This window comes from Micropterus dolomieu, linkage group LG04 (assembly GCF_021292245.1).
Source record: "Micropterus dolomieu isolate WLL.071019.BEF.003 ecotype Adirondacks linkage group LG04, ASM2129224v1, whole genome shotgun sequence".
In the NCBI taxonomy this organism is placed as follows: Eukaryota; Metazoa; Chordata; class Actinopteri; order Centrarchiformes; family Centrarchidae; genus Micropterus; species Micropterus dolomieu.
Window position 1 is genome coordinate 29,041,428 of NC_060153.1, and position 17,828 is coordinate 29,059,255.

At 39.2% G+C, this 17,828-nt stretch overlaps 1 protein-coding gene across 5 annotated transcripts in view; it reads left to right on the top strand.

Annotated features, from left to right (window-relative positions):
• The window catches only part of LOC123969362 (potassium voltage-gated channel subfamily KQT member 5-like), a 129,956-nt gene that overhangs the window by 101,749 nt on the left and 10,379 nt on the right, over positions 1 to 17,828 (top strand). For 2 of the 5 annotated variants that reach the window (XM_046046686.1, XM_046046689.1), the window contains exons 5-11: positions 3,903 to 4,028; positions 5,061 to 5,171; positions 5,649 to 5,744; positions 6,725 to 6,819; positions 8,913 to 8,939; positions 14,509 to 14,732; positions 16,394 to 16,505. In XM_046046686.1, the coding sequence (XP_045902642.1) occupies positions 3,903 to 4,028; positions 5,061 to 5,171; positions 5,649 to 5,744; positions 6,725 to 6,819; positions 8,913 to 8,939; positions 14,509 to 14,732; positions 16,394 to 16,505 (791 nt within the window). Of the gene's footprint in view, positions 1 to 3,902; positions 4,029 to 5,060; positions 5,172 to 5,648; positions 5,745 to 6,393; positions 6,483 to 6,724; positions 6,820 to 8,912; positions 8,940 to 14,508; positions 14,733 to 16,393; positions 16,506 to 17,828 lie in introns of all 5 variants that reach the window. The other 3 variants (XM_046046687.1, XM_046046690.1, XM_046046691.1) reach the window with 2 other exon arrangements.

Genomic DNA, 17,828 nt, shown 5'->3' on the forward strand with positions numbered 1-17,828 from the left:
CATGAAGTTTACAAAGGCATAGTCAGGTGAGAATCAAGGCTCCTCTGGCTTTGCTTAATTAGATAAGCAATCTGCAAAAATGACCAAAATGTCTTTTTAAATTTTTTTAAATACAGCAGAAACACAAAGTAGTGCTGACGGCCATAATTTCAGCATGTGGTAAAACGGTGCAACGTTTTTAATGTGCTTTTAGCATGTAAAAGTACAAATTACATATTTGTGTGCACAGTGGGAAGCAAAATCCAATAAGTTTATTAATGCAAATTTGGAAAGTATTCATTATTGGTCACTTGATAGGCACACGGTCTTGTTATATATCACCATTAGCAGTAAAAAGAAATACATGTTTTCCACCAGGGCAGTAAGATGTGAAGTTTAGCTGCTGATCTGAGCTTCCCTGCTGTTACTGTTTCATTACCAATAATATTCATCAGCCGTTTGTCTCAGGAAGGTAAGGGCGCATTTCTGTCCACGTAACAAAGCCAGAACAGAGGCTGGAGAAGAACTACATGAAGTTACAATCCAACTACATATTTTTTCTACCAGCGCAGTAAAAGTTTAGCTGGCTGATGCTTCCATGCTCTAAGCTAACATTACGGTTTTATTGCCAATTACCAGTTACTGATCAGCTGATTGTCTCGCTAAGTAACCGGCAAAGCCAAACCACAGGCTGGAGAATAGGTATGAAATGAATCCATATTTCACACCACTGACAGGGGAAACATGTCAAGTCTCTCGTGATTATGGCCAGCTTCTAGCTAAAGCTCTCAAAAAACAGTTTGCATTTGCATCGCTAAAGTCTGACAAGGTTAATTACCTGTCCAGTAGAAAACAGACAACTTCAGACTGTCCCATATTAACGTTATAGCCTTCCCTCTAGGAAAATCCCCAAAATCCGTGTTTTCTACCGTCAGCTGTCTGTCCCGACTCCGTCTGGCTGTCGGCTCTCGTGCTAAATAACACATGTGTGCTCCTTCATTTGTCCAAATGTCACTTCTCTTCTAATAAACCAGAAGACTACTCGGAGACTGTATATTACTATTATTATTATTATTTCCTCTTCTTCTTTGTACGTATTCAATGTAGCGACGGGCGTCTACACTATCGGAATTACACAAGCAGAAGAAGAACGCCGTGATGACGAAACGCGCTCTGTAGCGCAGTTTGTTCGTTGACGGCTACGGTAGAAACATAACGACAAAATACAGCGACCTCCATAGCAGGGGGTGCCTGCGGTTATGTAGATATAAATGTCTCATTCTAAGGTAGTAAAAACATAACGGTTCATTATGTGAGGTCTTTACATACCACTGAAAACATAGTTATGGATCTTTATATAGCATTTCTGTCAATAGATCCTCAGAAATATTACACACTGAACCTTTAATGAATCTCACAAATAACTTACTGAAGGGAGTAATGCTGGAGAGGTTTTTCAGTGTATCGGCAACAGTATCCACTCTGGTGAGCAGCAGTAGATAAAATTGATTGACATAAAGGTGGAGGCTAAGGTGGTGGTCGGCGCCTTTTCAGCTTGCACTGCAGCGGAAGCCAGTGGTCAACAGTACATCAACAGCAATACCAATAGCAAAGCAATAAAGCTGGACATTTATAGTAAACGCTATGTAAAGTGTGCTGTGTAGTTTGGTGGTCAGGGTGGAGTTTGGCATATGGGCATGAAACTGAGACCTAAACCTAGCTGAACCCTACTGGTACTGTTAAGTTTAAGACCTGAACCTGACATGTCTACCTGCCCAGGCACTGCAGATTGGACAGTAGCTAAATACAAACCATCTTTTGTGTTTGTATGAGATAATTGTTTTTGTACCCTGACAAATAAACGTAATAAAAACAAAGGGAGTCTGTGTAATTGCTTTTTTCCCCATCCATTATTGACCGTTGACCGGGCTAATGCAACACATTAGGTACTGGGTGTGTCTTTCACTCTTCCCGCTGGGGATTGTGTATCTATCTACCTGCAATACATGACACGCATAGATGCAGCTCGCTGGGCCAGTCAGGATGAGACAGAGATTTTTGAAAATAATTCTGCTGGCCTGAGCCCCAAACTTCACACAGTCCTGAACCTGAACCCAACCCAATGCCTGATACTTGATAATTGGCACTAATGACTTGACATGTTTTTGCTTCAACTTACATAATGATCTCCATTCACGGTTTTTCTCTTTCACTTTGGTGCATTTCTCGAATCATCCTTAACATTTGCAAAACAGTAAGCGCATTTCTCAAAACAGGTAGTACAAACGGCACAACACAGTGGATTACCTGCAAAAGACCATAACTTGCTCAAAATCCTTAGTCTATCTCTCAAAAGCAAATCTTTATTTCATTGAACTTGTCAGTGCCATCAGAAGTCCTCGTGTCTTGTTTATGAACAAGCAAGTCAAAATGTTTAGCCATCTTGTCAATGTAACAGTGTACTCTGTAAGTATTTTCTGATGTACATTTTGGCTACGATTTTGATGACAATGATTGAAAATGCACAAGGCTGCACTTTTTTTGTCTGGCATATATCACTTTCACCAGTACAAAGTTATACATTGCAGGAGAGAGGACAGGAATCACAGCTATGCTTTTACTGTTTGTACTGTAATTTGTTGACAGAGCATGTCATTGTAAGAAGAAAAGAAAGAGACAGGACTGTTGCATGGGATACACCCCTTTGTTGTATCACAGATTCTCTTCAACATCACAACAGATATCTTCATCAATTCAGGACACATTTACAAAAAAATTCTGATAGGCATGTATAGAATGTCTTTCTATATATACATTCATATATATATATATATATACGGAAGCCCTAATCAAATATTTACTCATCATATTCTTTATATTCATATCTAAGACCTTTGTTGAAGAGGATTATGAAAAATATAAAACAGAAAACTTCAGTGAGGATTGAACACACAACCTTAAATCTTAAGTCCTGTGCTCTACCAAGTGAGCTAACCAACAATACAACAACCCACGCTATAATTACCATTATGGTTATCTCGAAATCACGAGAAAATTATCCCGTTATCACAGGAAAACGGAGTAAAAAAATATTTGATTAGGGCTTAGATGTATATACATGAATGAATATATAGATAGACATTCTATACACGTATAGTCCATCTATAATCTACTGTGTTGTGCCGTTTATACTATATGAATAAAGTATTTTAACTTTTATTTTTGATAACATGTTCAACCATTTTGCATGTAGTGACTAATGCAGTGAACTTGTGCCTAGATGTTTTGGGGGGTAAGATTATTCAGCAGAGACTGGTATAATTCATTGTGATCAGCAGGACATAAGCAACTGATAATGTAGGAAACGGCAGACAGTTACATAATCATTTGCATCAGTGTGTCAAGTCATTTGCAATTTGTTCAAAACAATGAGAAAGTGCTTTTATGATGTGCACAAGTGACGAGATGATGTGGAGGTTGAACAATTAGTTTTAAGAATTTCAATTCTGATCTGGGAAATGTACCAAAGCGACTGAGAAAAACTGTAAGAGTGATTCACTGCTGACAGCATCATCTTAGGAGGTGACATTAATTACATGAAAATTGCTGGGAAGTGCTAGCTTGACAACCTTATCATGTACCTTATGTATTTAAGTTTCTATGAAAAGCTCTCATCCTACTGTAAAAGCAAAAGGACCTGTGTGTTAGAAATTCATTTGCAATGATTGAAGTGGATTTAAAGCACTTTCAATAATGGATCATAACTTTCACTTGTATCACCTGCTTATTCATTTACATAGAAAGTTTTGTCCTCAAAGTCAATAGAAAAGCCGATTTAGGTTGAGCAAAAGTGGATGTTCATATGCCAAAGAGGTTGTTGATTAACAAGATTTTCTTTTTTCCACGATGACCTCTGCCTGCAGGAGCTGGTAACCGCCTGGTACATTGGCTTCTTGGTTCTCATCTTCTCTTCATTCCTCGTCTACCTCGTGGAAAACAAGTTCAACAAGGACTTTGCTACCTACGCAGATGCCTTGTGGTGGGGCACGGTGAGTGTATTTGTTTTGTTTTTTACATTAAATGTCTTCATTGTTATTGTAATTTTTTCACAAATGTGTGCCCTGCATTGGATGCTGAAAATCAGCGTCTACTGCTCCTGTTCGGTTTGTCATTGCCTCTGAGCACTGACAGCTCCTCCATAAACATTAGCTGTGCACGGCTCCATTAACCACCATCTTCAGACCAGCTCTAAAAATCATAATGGTACCAAATGATGCAGCTGCCTTTAACATGCAAGGCAATCAGAGCCTGAATGAACGATAACCCGGTCTGCCTAAATAGATAGATAGATAGATAGATAGATAGTCCTTTTTACTAAGGTACAATAAGCATTTCAACAACAGGCTTTCACCAGTTTACTTAGAACCAAGGCCATACAGACTCGCTCCTATAAAGTATCCAGGTCTAATCATTTAGATGTGATTGCACTGCCTGAAGGCATCATTTGAATTCACAGTATGCACAAGAAAAAAACACACCGTTGGACACACCAAAACACATTTGACACCACCTCAACAATTCAGTAACATGTGCAATAATATGTACTTTAGGAAAAAAAATCATTCAAACAAATGTCATAAGTAAATATTAATGTGTTTTTATTAAATTAAATTCAAGCAAGGTAAAAATAAAAACACAAATCAAGTGTCCTGCTCAGCAAAAGGAATTTGGAAACCTAAACATTGTTCTTATTAGTTGCTTATGACTGATATATAAAGGACTTAAACCACAACTTGGTTACAGCATAATAAACCTTTAAAGCGTGGCTAAATAAATAAAAAATGGTACCAAAAGGTCCTTCAAGAAACAACCTCCTGTCAACTGTTTCACTTGCTTTCTAAGCTGATAATTATGGACTTTTATACAACGTGGCTGGAAGTAAAGCTTAAACAGAGAGTGGTGTCATTTGATTTGTTTTTGTTTTTTCACTCTAAAATTTCTCTCATCTGCATAAATTGCCAGAGCCTCAGTATGAGCATCATTCAGGACTGGATGATAAGTTTATCATCTTGTTTTAACAGATTACCCTGACAACCATCGGCTATGGGGACAAGACACCAAAGACATGGACAGGGCGGATGCTGTCGGCAGGGTTTGCCCTACTGGGCATCTCGTTCTTTGCCTTGCCAGCGGTAAGTCTGTATTCTTCGAGTAAATCGTTTCTTTTTGAAGTGTCAGATCAGGCAGATTTGTCAGCGCTATTCTGACATATCAGCTTGTGAGTGAGCTGCAGCCTGGTTATTTATTTATATCTTTAGTATTTGGTAGCAGGTGTGTGAGGTTTAGGGAATATTTACTTTAATAACGCAGCTAGATTCCACAGATTCTAAACATGCCTACCAGCACATTATATACAATATATAATTATTTTCAGCTTCAGATTTGATCTGTGGACAGAGTCAATCTGTTTCCAACCACACGACTCCTTTTAGTTCAAACAGCGGTCAACAGCAATTGGCTGTGTCCACAAAGGTCAACGGTCATTTTTCATGCAGCCACCATGGATGTTCTTGTTAGTGTTGTATTGCCTTTCTCAGCAGCTCAAAAATACTTGAGTGTCTTTGAGATACATACGCATCAAATATTTATTCCTATTAATATCATACCAGGGTATTCTGGGGTCAGGCTTTGCCCTGAAGGTCCAGGAGCAGCACAGACAGAAGCACTTTGAGAAAAGGAGAAACCCAGCCGCCTACCTCATCCAGGTAAAGCAGACAGCCTACTCTCTTTCAGTTTCTCTAACACACATTATTGTTTTTGTACTTAAAAATAAAAAAACATAATTATTATTGTTGTGAATTGTTGGTGTTTTTCAAAACAATACACAACAGCATCTAATTAAACTGAGTGCCTACATAATAGACAATGTGTTTAAAAGACTGTATCACTCTCCAGTTTCTCTTTTCCCTTTTTGGACTCTATGAAACCCTGAAACTACCCAATAAAAAGCACATAGCATGTAGCTTCACTCTGTCAAGCCCAGGGCCCCCTCATCCTCACTTTGCAGTAAGCTCTCTAATCTCTGGGAGGTTTTTTCCCCACCCCTGTCAGACTCTCCTGTGATAAAACACCAGTTTGGCAAACCCATTCTTGCCACTCCTCTGTCTACTTTACACATTTCCATCTTTTCCAGCCCGATCTTCACACACGCCGTTTGTTTCATCCTGAATTTCAGTGGTGCTGACCTCGTGTTGTCCTCCTTATATATTTCCCCATATGCATCCTTTTCTTCCTTTTTGGCTTCTCCCTTCCATCTTCTTCTCCCATTTTATGTTCCCATCCTCCTCTTTCCTGGCCTCCACCTCTTCCTGTCTCCTCCTCCTCTTCATCCTGTTCATCCCCATGTTGTACCAGGCTGCGTGGCGTTATTACTCCACCGACAGCACCAGACCCTACCTGGACGCCACATGGCGGCACTATGAGAGCCTCCTGCCTTCCCACAGGCATGTATCCATGCCTGACCTCTGCCCAACCACAGACTTGTGACACACCTGTTTTTTGGTTTCACTAATCAGCTTTTAAAATGTGTTTTTTTTCTACCCTCCTTCTTCCTCTTCCTTCTGACTCCCTCTGCGTTGTTTTTGTTATTGTTCATATTTTTTATTCCTTTCCATTTATCTTTTCTTTGGGGGTGTCTTCTTTGTACTTTTTTCCTTCTTCCTGGTTTTGTGTATTCTGCATGCAGTGTGTTTGGCGTAGTTATGCGGCTGATGAGAACTCGGTTTCCATTGCTACCTGGAAGCCTCACTTGAAGGCGTTGCATACCTGCAGCCCTACAAAGTAGGTACAACTATGGCAGCTGGTGTCTGTATTTGGTGTCTGTGCCACTCCAGCCATCTTTTCCATACATTCAATTATGCACATTCATTTTATCTATTTTAAATTATTCAGCCTTTTCACTTTTTTTGTGCTCTGTCTTATTGTTAAATGTATTTGCCCTGCTCTCTTTATTGAAAATACAAATGCACTGATTTTATAATTGGTTTTTTTATAAATAAATTGTTTCACAGCTATCAAAAAGACTGATCATTTCCAGTCTCTGTTAATCTCAACTTGCTTGAATTAACAATAAACTGATGATTTCCAAGACAACTCTAAACAACCCTTAATTTTTTCTGCTGTTATGTAAATGGGCATTTTAGCCCTCCATAGCATTCACTCTGAGTCAGGCTCTCTCACTAAAGTCAGTTGAGTGCTCAATGGGCCAGAGACTCACTGCTGTCACTTTGAGAGACTGAGGCAGCAATTTTTGCATTCACCCTCCATGGCGTATATATTTATGACACCAATTGTGGCCTCAATGAGCCAATCAAGCTTTTTTGAATTTGCTGCACAGTTTCCTTAAATTGGGCGGCCACTGAGCACCGATGCCCTAAGTAATTTAGACGTGCAGTGCAGACTTTAGTCTGTTTGTAGCTTTGGTAGCTGGCATATGTAAATGGTTCGCTATGGATGGGTTTCCCACTTGCAAACAATTGAGTAATTCCACACAGCAGGGGGGGCAGAAGGCTCATTGCCATGATGTCATGATAGCTTATTGATATTTTCACTATTTAGCAATACAGCAACTTTCTAGAAGCCAGTAAAATGTCTGTTATTTGAATGTGGCACTCCTTGTATTTTCAATACTAATTGCACACCGCTCCTCACCGATCTCTCAGCTCTATCTAGCATAAACACATTGAATTCCAGTGAGAAACAGCAACTAGTAGTATTAATAACCCACACTACACAAAGTTAGCTCTTGCAGTGAGTAATTATTTGCGTGTCCCACACCGTTAACAGGAGCAGAGGTTACAAACTCAAATGGCCGCCATACACAAGTAACGTTAGCATAAAAGAGTAACGTTAGCTTGTATGAAATTCCTGCTGTTATCCTGCAGTACAAGTTGAGAGCACAGAACCTCCATTATTCTGGATATTATATTAGTAATCAGTATGTATGAAGGTCCTGCTGTTTTTCTTCAGTATACACCAGACACTAGATGTATGCCTGATGTGTTGAGGACACTAGTTTCTGTGTAAAGCTAACCACCCTAACAGATCGCTAGCTAACTCTGCACTGACAGCTAACTTAGAAGGTTCCTTGGGATATTGAACATTTTCTATGTCTTACTTTTGTCATTAGTACACTTAAAGAAAACAGAAAACCAACTTTTCATGTTGATCTCCAAATTAAGCGCTTAATTCTGTTTGTTTTTTTCTACACCCCAACCCCACACCCATTTATTGAACAGTTACAGTCATAATGAACATAATGTACAAAACACACACCGATCAAAGACACTGCTTCATCTCATTAAGTGAACATATCTTCAGTCACTCAATCATTATATCTTCTTTGGTTGCAAGTGCTTCCTTTTTTTTGGCTGCATAGTCTGCATTAACCTGCATGTTTGTAGTGAGCCTGCTAATTGTTAAGGTCTATTTCCCCTGGACTGCTCATTATTGATTGATGTGTTGCTATGCTCAAATATTCTGCAACAGTTGCTGACAAAGTCCTTAATGCATAAAATCTTCCTATCATGCTGATTTAGAGGATCATAATGGTGTGCTTGCAGGTTTTCGCTCAAAAATCACACATCATTTACGTAACATTTTTGCCCACTATTTTGGCTTTACAGTTTTTTAACAAATTCCTACATTCATAAACCTCATTATTGATTTTTAGCAAGTGGAAAAAATGCATAAAAAATTCTGAAATACAGCAGCATAGTTTGCTACATGGTTATCTGTAATGTAAAGTGTGATTTGTAGTAAATGGGCTCAAACATGCAAAAGCACTGGTATGGTACTTTAAGTACAGTGTTAACATGAGTAAAAACATGCTTTCTAATATATACTTTTTTCTTCTTCTCCTGTGCAAACTCCAGGAAGGAGCAGGGAGAGTCGACCACAAGGTTTGTGACTGCTGTTTCACTGAAAATTCAATGTCGTTCATCCATGTTGTAGTTCCATCATTCAAGAATAGGGCTGGGTGTCGAACATAAATACTTTTTTTGTATTGTCTATGAAATATTAATATATAATAATAAGTAGCCTTTGACTTTTGGTTCTGTGTATTACGTCACCTGATGCGGATGGGTAACACTGGAGTTAGTGGGTGTCTCATCTGGACGCTAATGGGTACCTTTGTGCCAAATACCGTCCCAGTCGCCATTTCACCTTAGCGTAGTGTAGTAAGGTAGCAAAGTATTAAAGTGACATAATTTTTCCATCTGTACCAAAACTAAGGTATCGTATCGCCACTAGTGTCAACATTTTTGTACTGATATCCAGCAATATATGTAGGACAATACCAATACCATACAAGTTGTATACACCTAAAGTAGTATACACCTGTTGCTCCACTTCTGTGTGAACTGCACTGTCAGTGAGAGAGGTGTTTAAGGCTGTGGGAGATGAAATGTAGACCCGCTAATAGCGACTTTTACACTTGCACTCTGTATGACTCATTGTTTTATCTTTCCGTTGGGTGGTATCATCTATCTTTCTTTTTTATCACTTGTTCTCCTCTATAAAAACACACATACATGCTGAGGCACTCAAATACAAGCAATCATACACATACCCACACATATTTTTCTCTATTTTCTAACTATATTCTTACCTCAGGTACTGTATCTATTATACTCATATTATATATATATATGTATAGAAAATAAAAGTATAATATATATATGTGGGTCTGTGTTCATATTACCAAATTTTGTTAGTCATTTAGCTAATGCGTTTTTAGAATTAATAGGGGAGGACAGCATGCAGGGCAGTGAGGGTTGAGGGATTTAATATGTTGTGTTTGCAGATATGAAACACTGAGTAAATGTTTGTCTGCATACCACCATGTCATCCTGAAGGTAGTCGTTTTCCCTTGAGTCTGGTGTGATATAAACTAAACCACATTGCAGAGAAAGCCAAAGAGTCAATCAAATAAATAACCAAATTAAGAAGATTGAAATTTTAGAGAGTCGAACATTCATCCCACTCAACCTTAAGCATGTCGTTAGAACAAGGGAGGAGAGCTCCAGCCTACTCCTGTTGTTTTGCAAGCCCATGACTCCCTGATTTACATCTCCACTGCAGAGCTGGAGACGAGATTAAAAGCCACATGGTACAGTCCAACTGGAGCCGCCTTACATTATTAATTAGCTAGATTTATTTATTAATCTTCAAATTAATATATCACAGAAGTGGGATGATGAAACACAGCTATATGACAAAAACTTACTGTAATACCCTCGGTGACCCCACAAGCATTTGTCTAAAGGTTACTGGCCCTCTCACTGGTGACTCAGGCACTTGTTGCCATGGCCCAGCTGAATTCACACAGTTAAATGAGGGATATCGACATGTAGTATGTGAGTCACCAAATTGCAGCCTTTTTCGAATCGTGCTGTAGATGTTCATTTTACTGTAATGTGCTCAATTGGCTCCGTTCTGCTGCTTCTAAATGTCAGTGTTCGACAAATTGAAGCCTCAACCGGAAATCAGCTTTCTTTATATTTCATAGCCTTCATATGGCAGGCTGTTTTAACATTTATTCCTTAAAACTGACTAGTCACTATTTAAAAGCTACTAGTACTTATTTTTTAGTTACTAGTAACTATTCAGACACAAGATATCTCCAGCTAAAATCTTGATATCTTCAACAATGCAAATTAGATATTGCAGATTAAATATTAATGAGGATTTAGATACTAGTACTTATTTATTAGTTACCTATTAACTATTTCATTCTTACTAGTAAGAATTAAAATGTTAATAGTATCTTTTGGAATTGTTACTAGTAACTAATAAATAAGTACTAGTAGCTTTCAAATAGTGACTAGTAAGTTTCAAAGAATAAATGTTGAAACGGCTTGCCACACCTTCAGTCTGACATACAGTCATCACATTTACATGTCAGGTATTTAACCAGGCTCTCAGGTTAACTGAATGCAACATAAAACAAGAAATAAGTAGTAAGAGCCACAAGGGTCAAAGTAAAAAGGCAAAAGAGAAATGAGGCTTAAGAAGCGCTGTTTCACCTCACAAAACATTCAGAGGTGAATATTTTCTCTCCTCTGTTTCTGCATCATGTAACACATCACCGTATGTCTATCTCCCCTTGGTTTTTTAGTAAAATTCATAGTAATAAACAGAAGCTACTGAGGAGGCGTTCCACTCGGAAACATAGGTACACAGCGTTTCTGCTCCTCCGTTACATGACGTTTTTATTTGGGAATGCTGACTAATTCTTGGTGCATGGGTATCTGTAGGAGGCTGTGCTGCCACAGAGAGCACAGAGTAATTAAATATTGCAGGGAGACATCAGTCGCCTTTAGAGTAATACTCTCCGCCTTTGTTTGATCTTTGCCTGAGCAATGCGCTACCTCTGCCTGTTGTGTTTTTGGGTTTAACTACATTTGCTATCAGAATATTTATACCAGGATTCATTCTCAGAAGCAGCATTTGTCAGCTTTTTCCTGACTGTAGAGAGATGAAAATTATCATCATCACTATTATCTTTTTCTTCACGCAGCTTCTGGTGTTGCATCTAAACTACCCTACATTTCACGCTCCACTCCCTGATATAAACTCTATGGTATTATTCCTTGCACTAGTGATGACATGTTGCTGTGTCAGTCATCATGTGCCTCTATTTCAGCAATAACTACATAAGTATGGTGATATTTTTTTCTTGTCAACAAATCCAATGAAAAGACCAAACCCAGCAATGGATTAACCCTAACAAGTATATATACAATTATATACAGTTATTTATATTTATATATATATAATCACCCCAAATCCAGCACCCTGAGACTGTTCACCAAGCGTAGCGAGGGAGGTCGAGGGCTAGTGAGTGTCAAGACCACTGTCCAGGATGAAACAACAAAGATCCAGGAGTACATCAGGAAGATGGTCCCCAAAGATGAAGGACTTAGTGAAAACCTCAGGCAGCAGAAACCCGAGGGTGAGGACGAGGAAGATGAAGAACCTTCATGGAGAGACCAGCCGCTGCATGGCATGTAGCACAGACAAATAGAAGAAGTGGCTGATATCAAGAAATCCTACCAGTGGCTGGAAAAGGCTGGACTGAAGGACAGCACAGAAGCACAAGAACAGGTACTCAGTACAAGATCAATAGAGGCTGGGGTCTACCACACCAGTCAGGACCACCCCAGGTGCAGACTGTGCAAGGATGCCCCTGAGACAGTACAGCACATAACAGCAGGGTGTAAGATGCAGGCAGGAAGTGCGTACATGGAGCGCCATAACCAGGTAGCTGTCATAGAGTACAGGAACATCTGCCGTGAGTATGGGCTGGAAGTCCCAAGGTCAAAATGGAAGACACCTCCTAAGGTAGTTGAGAATGACCGAGCTAAGATCCTGTGGGACTTCAAGATCCACACTGACAATCTGGTGATGGCGAACCAGCCAGACATCATGTTGATCGACAAACAGCAGAAGAAGGCTGCAGTGATAGATGAAGTGATCCCAAGAGACAGCAACATCAAGAAGAAGGAACACGAGAAGCTTGAGAAATACCAAGGGCTGAAAGAGGAGCTAGAAAAGATGTGGAAAGTAAGAGCAACACTGGTGCCAGTGGTAATCGGAGCATTGGGGGCTATATATATATATGTGTGTGTGTGTGTGTGTGTGTGTGTGTGTGTGTGTGTATATATATATATATATATATATATATATATATATATATATATATATATATATATGTATATGTGTGTATATGTGTATATGTGTGTGTGTATGTATATATATATATATATATGTCTACACAGAAATTTCAGAAAGTATAGAATGACACACAACACATTTGGTGTGGATTTGGTCTTTTCATTAGATTTGCAGACAATGAGAAAAATGTGTGCCTTGTCTTTTTAAATACAACTGCATATGTTAAATCCAATATACAGTACCACTTTTACAGTTTTTCTCAATTGTTGAAACACTACAAGCAGGCTTTTGAACTAAAATTTCAAAACCCATAACTCCAAAAAAGCACATCCATTTCTCTAAACTCTAAACACAAATCCCTTCATTTCTCATTGCCTACAACGTGTTCAATATTGTTCACTCAAGTCAGCAAAGCTTGAGCTTAATTAGCACACAGCTACAAAGGTGGAAACACAAAGAGTCATAATGGGCCAGAGTCAGTTCATTCAGTTTTGAAACAATGGATCCAGAGAGATGTGAAGGAAGAGGTAGAGGACACCAGAGAGGAGGAGGAAGAAGATAAGGGGGAGGAGGAAGAGCAGTATGGAGAGAAGGAAGAGGTGACGGAAGAGGAACAGTAGGAGTAAGAGGAGGAGAAGGAGGAGGCAGAGCAGGAGTAGGGAGGAGGAGGAGGAAGGAGGAGGAGAAGAAGGTAGAGGATGAGAATGTCTAAATATGTTTACATTTTTTGTTTCTCTTGTTGTGTTCATCATGTGAAAAGGTTTTTGAGGGGGAGAACCACTTATAACCATTATTAGTAATATTTTTTTTGAATTTATCTCACCAGTGTGGAAGACTGTGTTGTAGTGTGTGTGTTGTATCTGAAGGCAAAGGAACATTTATTGGGTTTGAGTGGAGAGCTTCATTTAGACCTGAAAATAGGACGTTTGGGGAATTGGGTGAGAAGTTGTGGATTTGTTTTTAGTTTCGAGAAAAAGAGGCATAATTTCAAGAAATGTGTTTAAGCAATCGAGAAAAACTGTAAATGAGCCATGCCTGACGCTGTGCACTGCCTTTGCATGTAACCATTATATACTGTACAACTGCATAAACAGAATTCGTCACTCCCTTATTTTCTCTACATGTACATCTCATTGTTCTGTTGCTTCACTTTCCTCAAGTCATTTTCATACATTATCTTCCGTAACCTCACCCCTTAATGACACTTTACATGGAACTTAAGTGCAATAAATCCTGTAGCTTTAAATGGTGATTTGTTGTAGGGTGTGGTACTTCACATATATCACAATATCAGCACAAATGAAAGCATAACATTTAACCATTAAATACAACAATGTGATAATGGATGTCCTTTTAAGCAACATGCTAACTAGTTTGTCACATGAATGAAATACTGTAACTGACATATGGGATAAAAACAAGAAAACATACACACATCAAGGCACAAACTACAAACACGCAATTGAAGCATCATACCTAACCTGAGCTTGCATTTTGTGTGAAGCACCTGCTGCAACGCTGCGATGCATGCTACTCTTTCTCCATCTTGTCCTGCAACCCTTATATTAGTGAATTCGTTCTTAATTATGACTGCCATATGATAAGATCGTGTAAACGAACAGAAGTTTGCCAAAAGTCTTGGAGAATGGATGTTGTTGCCCTAAAACTTACACCATTAACATATCTTTATCTATCTGTCATTCTGCCTCTTCACAACATCATTCCCTCCTTATTCTTCTCCTCACTCCAACTCCCCTCTGTACCACCATTGATCCCCATTTCACTCTACAGTCAGAAGTTGAGTTTCAAGGAGCGGGTGAGGTTGGCGAGCCCCCGAGGTCAGAGCATCAAGAACAGGCAGACGTCTTCAGTGAACGACCGGCGGTCTCCGGTGGCTGAGGCTGGGACAGAGGGCACCAGCCCTGCCAAGGTACAGAAGAGCTGGAGCTTCAACGACCGCACACGCTTCAGACCTTCACTCCGCCTTAAGAGCCAGTCGCGCTCCACCACTGATGGTGGGTGACTCTGTCCCATTATTCCACTTCCAGACAAGGTTTGACTTTGGATTAATTAGCAGTACTAGGTTGAGTTGTGATTCCTACAAATTCTAGGTAGAATTCATTGTCATTCTCTCTGAATGAGCTGAAAAATTGCTTGTGGATGTAGCTGAATAGTAATAAAACACAAAAATCACATGCCCAGATGCTAAAAATAAGTTTAAAAAATGTTTTTATGGGGAGTTACTGTATGTGCTGGACTATAGGCCAGGCGCAATAACTTCCTGAATCCATAAAGCAAATAATAAAGCTGAACTATCCTTAAAGTCCAAGCGTGAAACAACTGAACACTTGATGTATATTATTGAGTTGCATTGGGAGTAACGGAATGCTATTTTTCGTTTGCACTTCCTTCCTTTTGGCCTAGCTGTGGCGGCCTGGCAAGACCTCCTGGGTAACAGCCAGTTGGTGTTTGTGGGTGACTGATGGATTGATGGAAGGTGGGGGTGGTGAGCTCCAGGAGCCATATGGGGTGTCAGAGCCAGCCAGCTGGCTGAGACCTGCTGGTGGAGAGGAATTAATAATTATGCTAGCCAAAACCAAACTGATTAGCCATGCTCCGTCTGGTCATTCTCTGTTACTGACATGTTAGCTTCCCTTTCATTATGACTTAATTTGAGGGGAAATAAGAAGTTATTTTAATGGAGCAAATCATTTATCAGCACTGTTCACACTTCCATCAGGTTGCACGGCTTGTAGTGCAGCCCTCTGCTTACTTCCTCAGGGTGCTGTAAACTCAGGAGGCCCGTAAACAGAGCTCCACTGTCACAAAGTTAGCAATATAACTGCAGGCACACACCAGAGACCTGTTCTTTACTAATCTGCTGTTCCAGACAGCAGTCAAAAAAGCAGTCTTTCACTCTCAATACAGTTCACTAATGATTAATGAAGATCCCGCAACTTGGTTTACTTTAAAAAATTAAGAATAACCCAGTTAATGCAACAACATGCTACTTTAGGATACCTTAATCTCAGGTTTCTTAAACCTGCATACATATTTTTGTATTAACAGTGAATCATATACCTTTGCGTGATGTGAAAGGGTTCGCTTATAATGATGAAACCATCAAGAATTAACTTCCAACTCTGCAGCTTAATTGAGCATTTTAGTGTCTTTGAGCTAATTGTTTTCTATTTTCCGGCCCACAAACTCTGCTCTCATCAATCTGATTTCCAGCAGCAGATCTCTGATAGACCTGCTGTGCGCTAACTGTCCAGCAGACAGATGAAGTTAGCAAGTAGCTGGTACACGTAGTGCAGCATTTAGCACCTAAAGGGCCAAGCAAAAGCTAAAAGGAGCGTTACTCTTGGACTTGTACGGTGTAGGTGGAACTAAACACGACTCCCAGTGAATGTTAACTGTTGTTCCAGCAACTGTTTGCTAGCAGGTTTGCTATACTTTATCAGTTTTATAAGCCAACACTAAGTCAGCTTGGAATAAAAATGTCCCTGTTCTCTGTTTTACAACCATGCAGGTAAGACTGATAATAAAATCAGATGCTTTTTGCAGGTGAATCTGATCACTGATTGCATATAAACTGAGGTTTCAGATTATTAAGACTAATGCGACACATGTAAAAGTTCAAATAGTCTTTCCTTTCTGTATCCTCTCTCCCAAGCAGCAGACTCCAACATTGCAGGGGAGGATGGCTTTGATGAGAAGGGCTGTCACTGCGAGATTTCGATGGAAGACTTGCTGCCCTCAGTCAAGTCTGTCATTAGAGCTGTCAGGTGAGGCAAAGGAAATCAGACTCTCTCTTTCAGTCAAATTAATGCTGAATTTTTCTATTGCAGAGGTTGCGTGCAAACAAACCCTGATTGCAACCCGCTGCCTTCTAGCAGCTCTCATGATTGAACATGCTCAGGGGATTAAAGTGACCGGGAGAATTTCTTTTTTTTTAAGGTTATTTTTAGATCATCTTTTGTTCATGTGATTGGATACAGAGTTGAGAGACAGGAAATATGGTTAGTGGGAGCATTAACACTGCAAAGCTATGTAAAGTGATCATGTCACAAGGATACGGCGTGTTTCTTAGCCATGATGTATCCTCAAAGAAACATAGATGTAGTAATATCTTAAATATGTTTAAATTTGTTTTAAAAAATGTAAACCCAGATCAAATCTAAACAAAATATTTGATTTAAAGGGACTATGTGTAGTTTTTCCATAAAATCACTTGTTAATAAATCACTTTCTTGTCACTTGGCTGTAACCTCTCTTAAAAATGAACCCCACCCAGGTTTTCTCTGTGGCTTTCAACATAATGTTGGCATGTATCTACCGCTGTTTGCTTTGTAAGGCTCAACTTAGATTTATTGACGTTTTACTGATACTCAGCTACACAGCTTCTCCACCGTCTCAGTCTAACTCACGTGCCCCGCATAATATAGAATAATATCATCATCACAATTGTTTTTTTCAACAACATAACAGCGCAGAACAACAACACAGTGGAAGAACCATTCAGGACAGTAATGTTACCTTCTGCAGTCTAACTTTTCATCTCATTATATCTCATTATAATATTCAGTCTAGCTCATTAACGTTAACCATTTTGTTATCATCCAATATATTTAGCTGTGCTCACATTGCTGAAAACTGCATATTAGCCCTTTAAGTTATTATACTTTAATCAAAGATGAATTCAAATGGCTCAACCCACTGTTTTACAACAAAAATGCATTTCTCTATAGCAGAACTGAACAATTGAAGTTACATTCTGGCATTTTTCTGTTCAACCAATGCTGTAGTATTCCCATGAGATAATAGTGGGCGCTTGCAAAAACAGTTACAGTGATCTTTTTGGAGTCCTTGAGTCAATAGTAAGTAAACATAACTCCTGAGATCACCTGAATTCATACTGTGATTGAAGTTGTCTGGTGGGCTGTTTGGTTACTCAGTCAATCCCCATCCACACAGCCCTGATGAAGCAGATTTGCTGGGTTTTTGAGAATTATATAATTAGAATAGATAATATATAGATAATACTTTTTTTTTTTTTTTACTTTAATTAATCCTGAATATTTTGAGAAATACTTAAGGTTTGAAGCCAA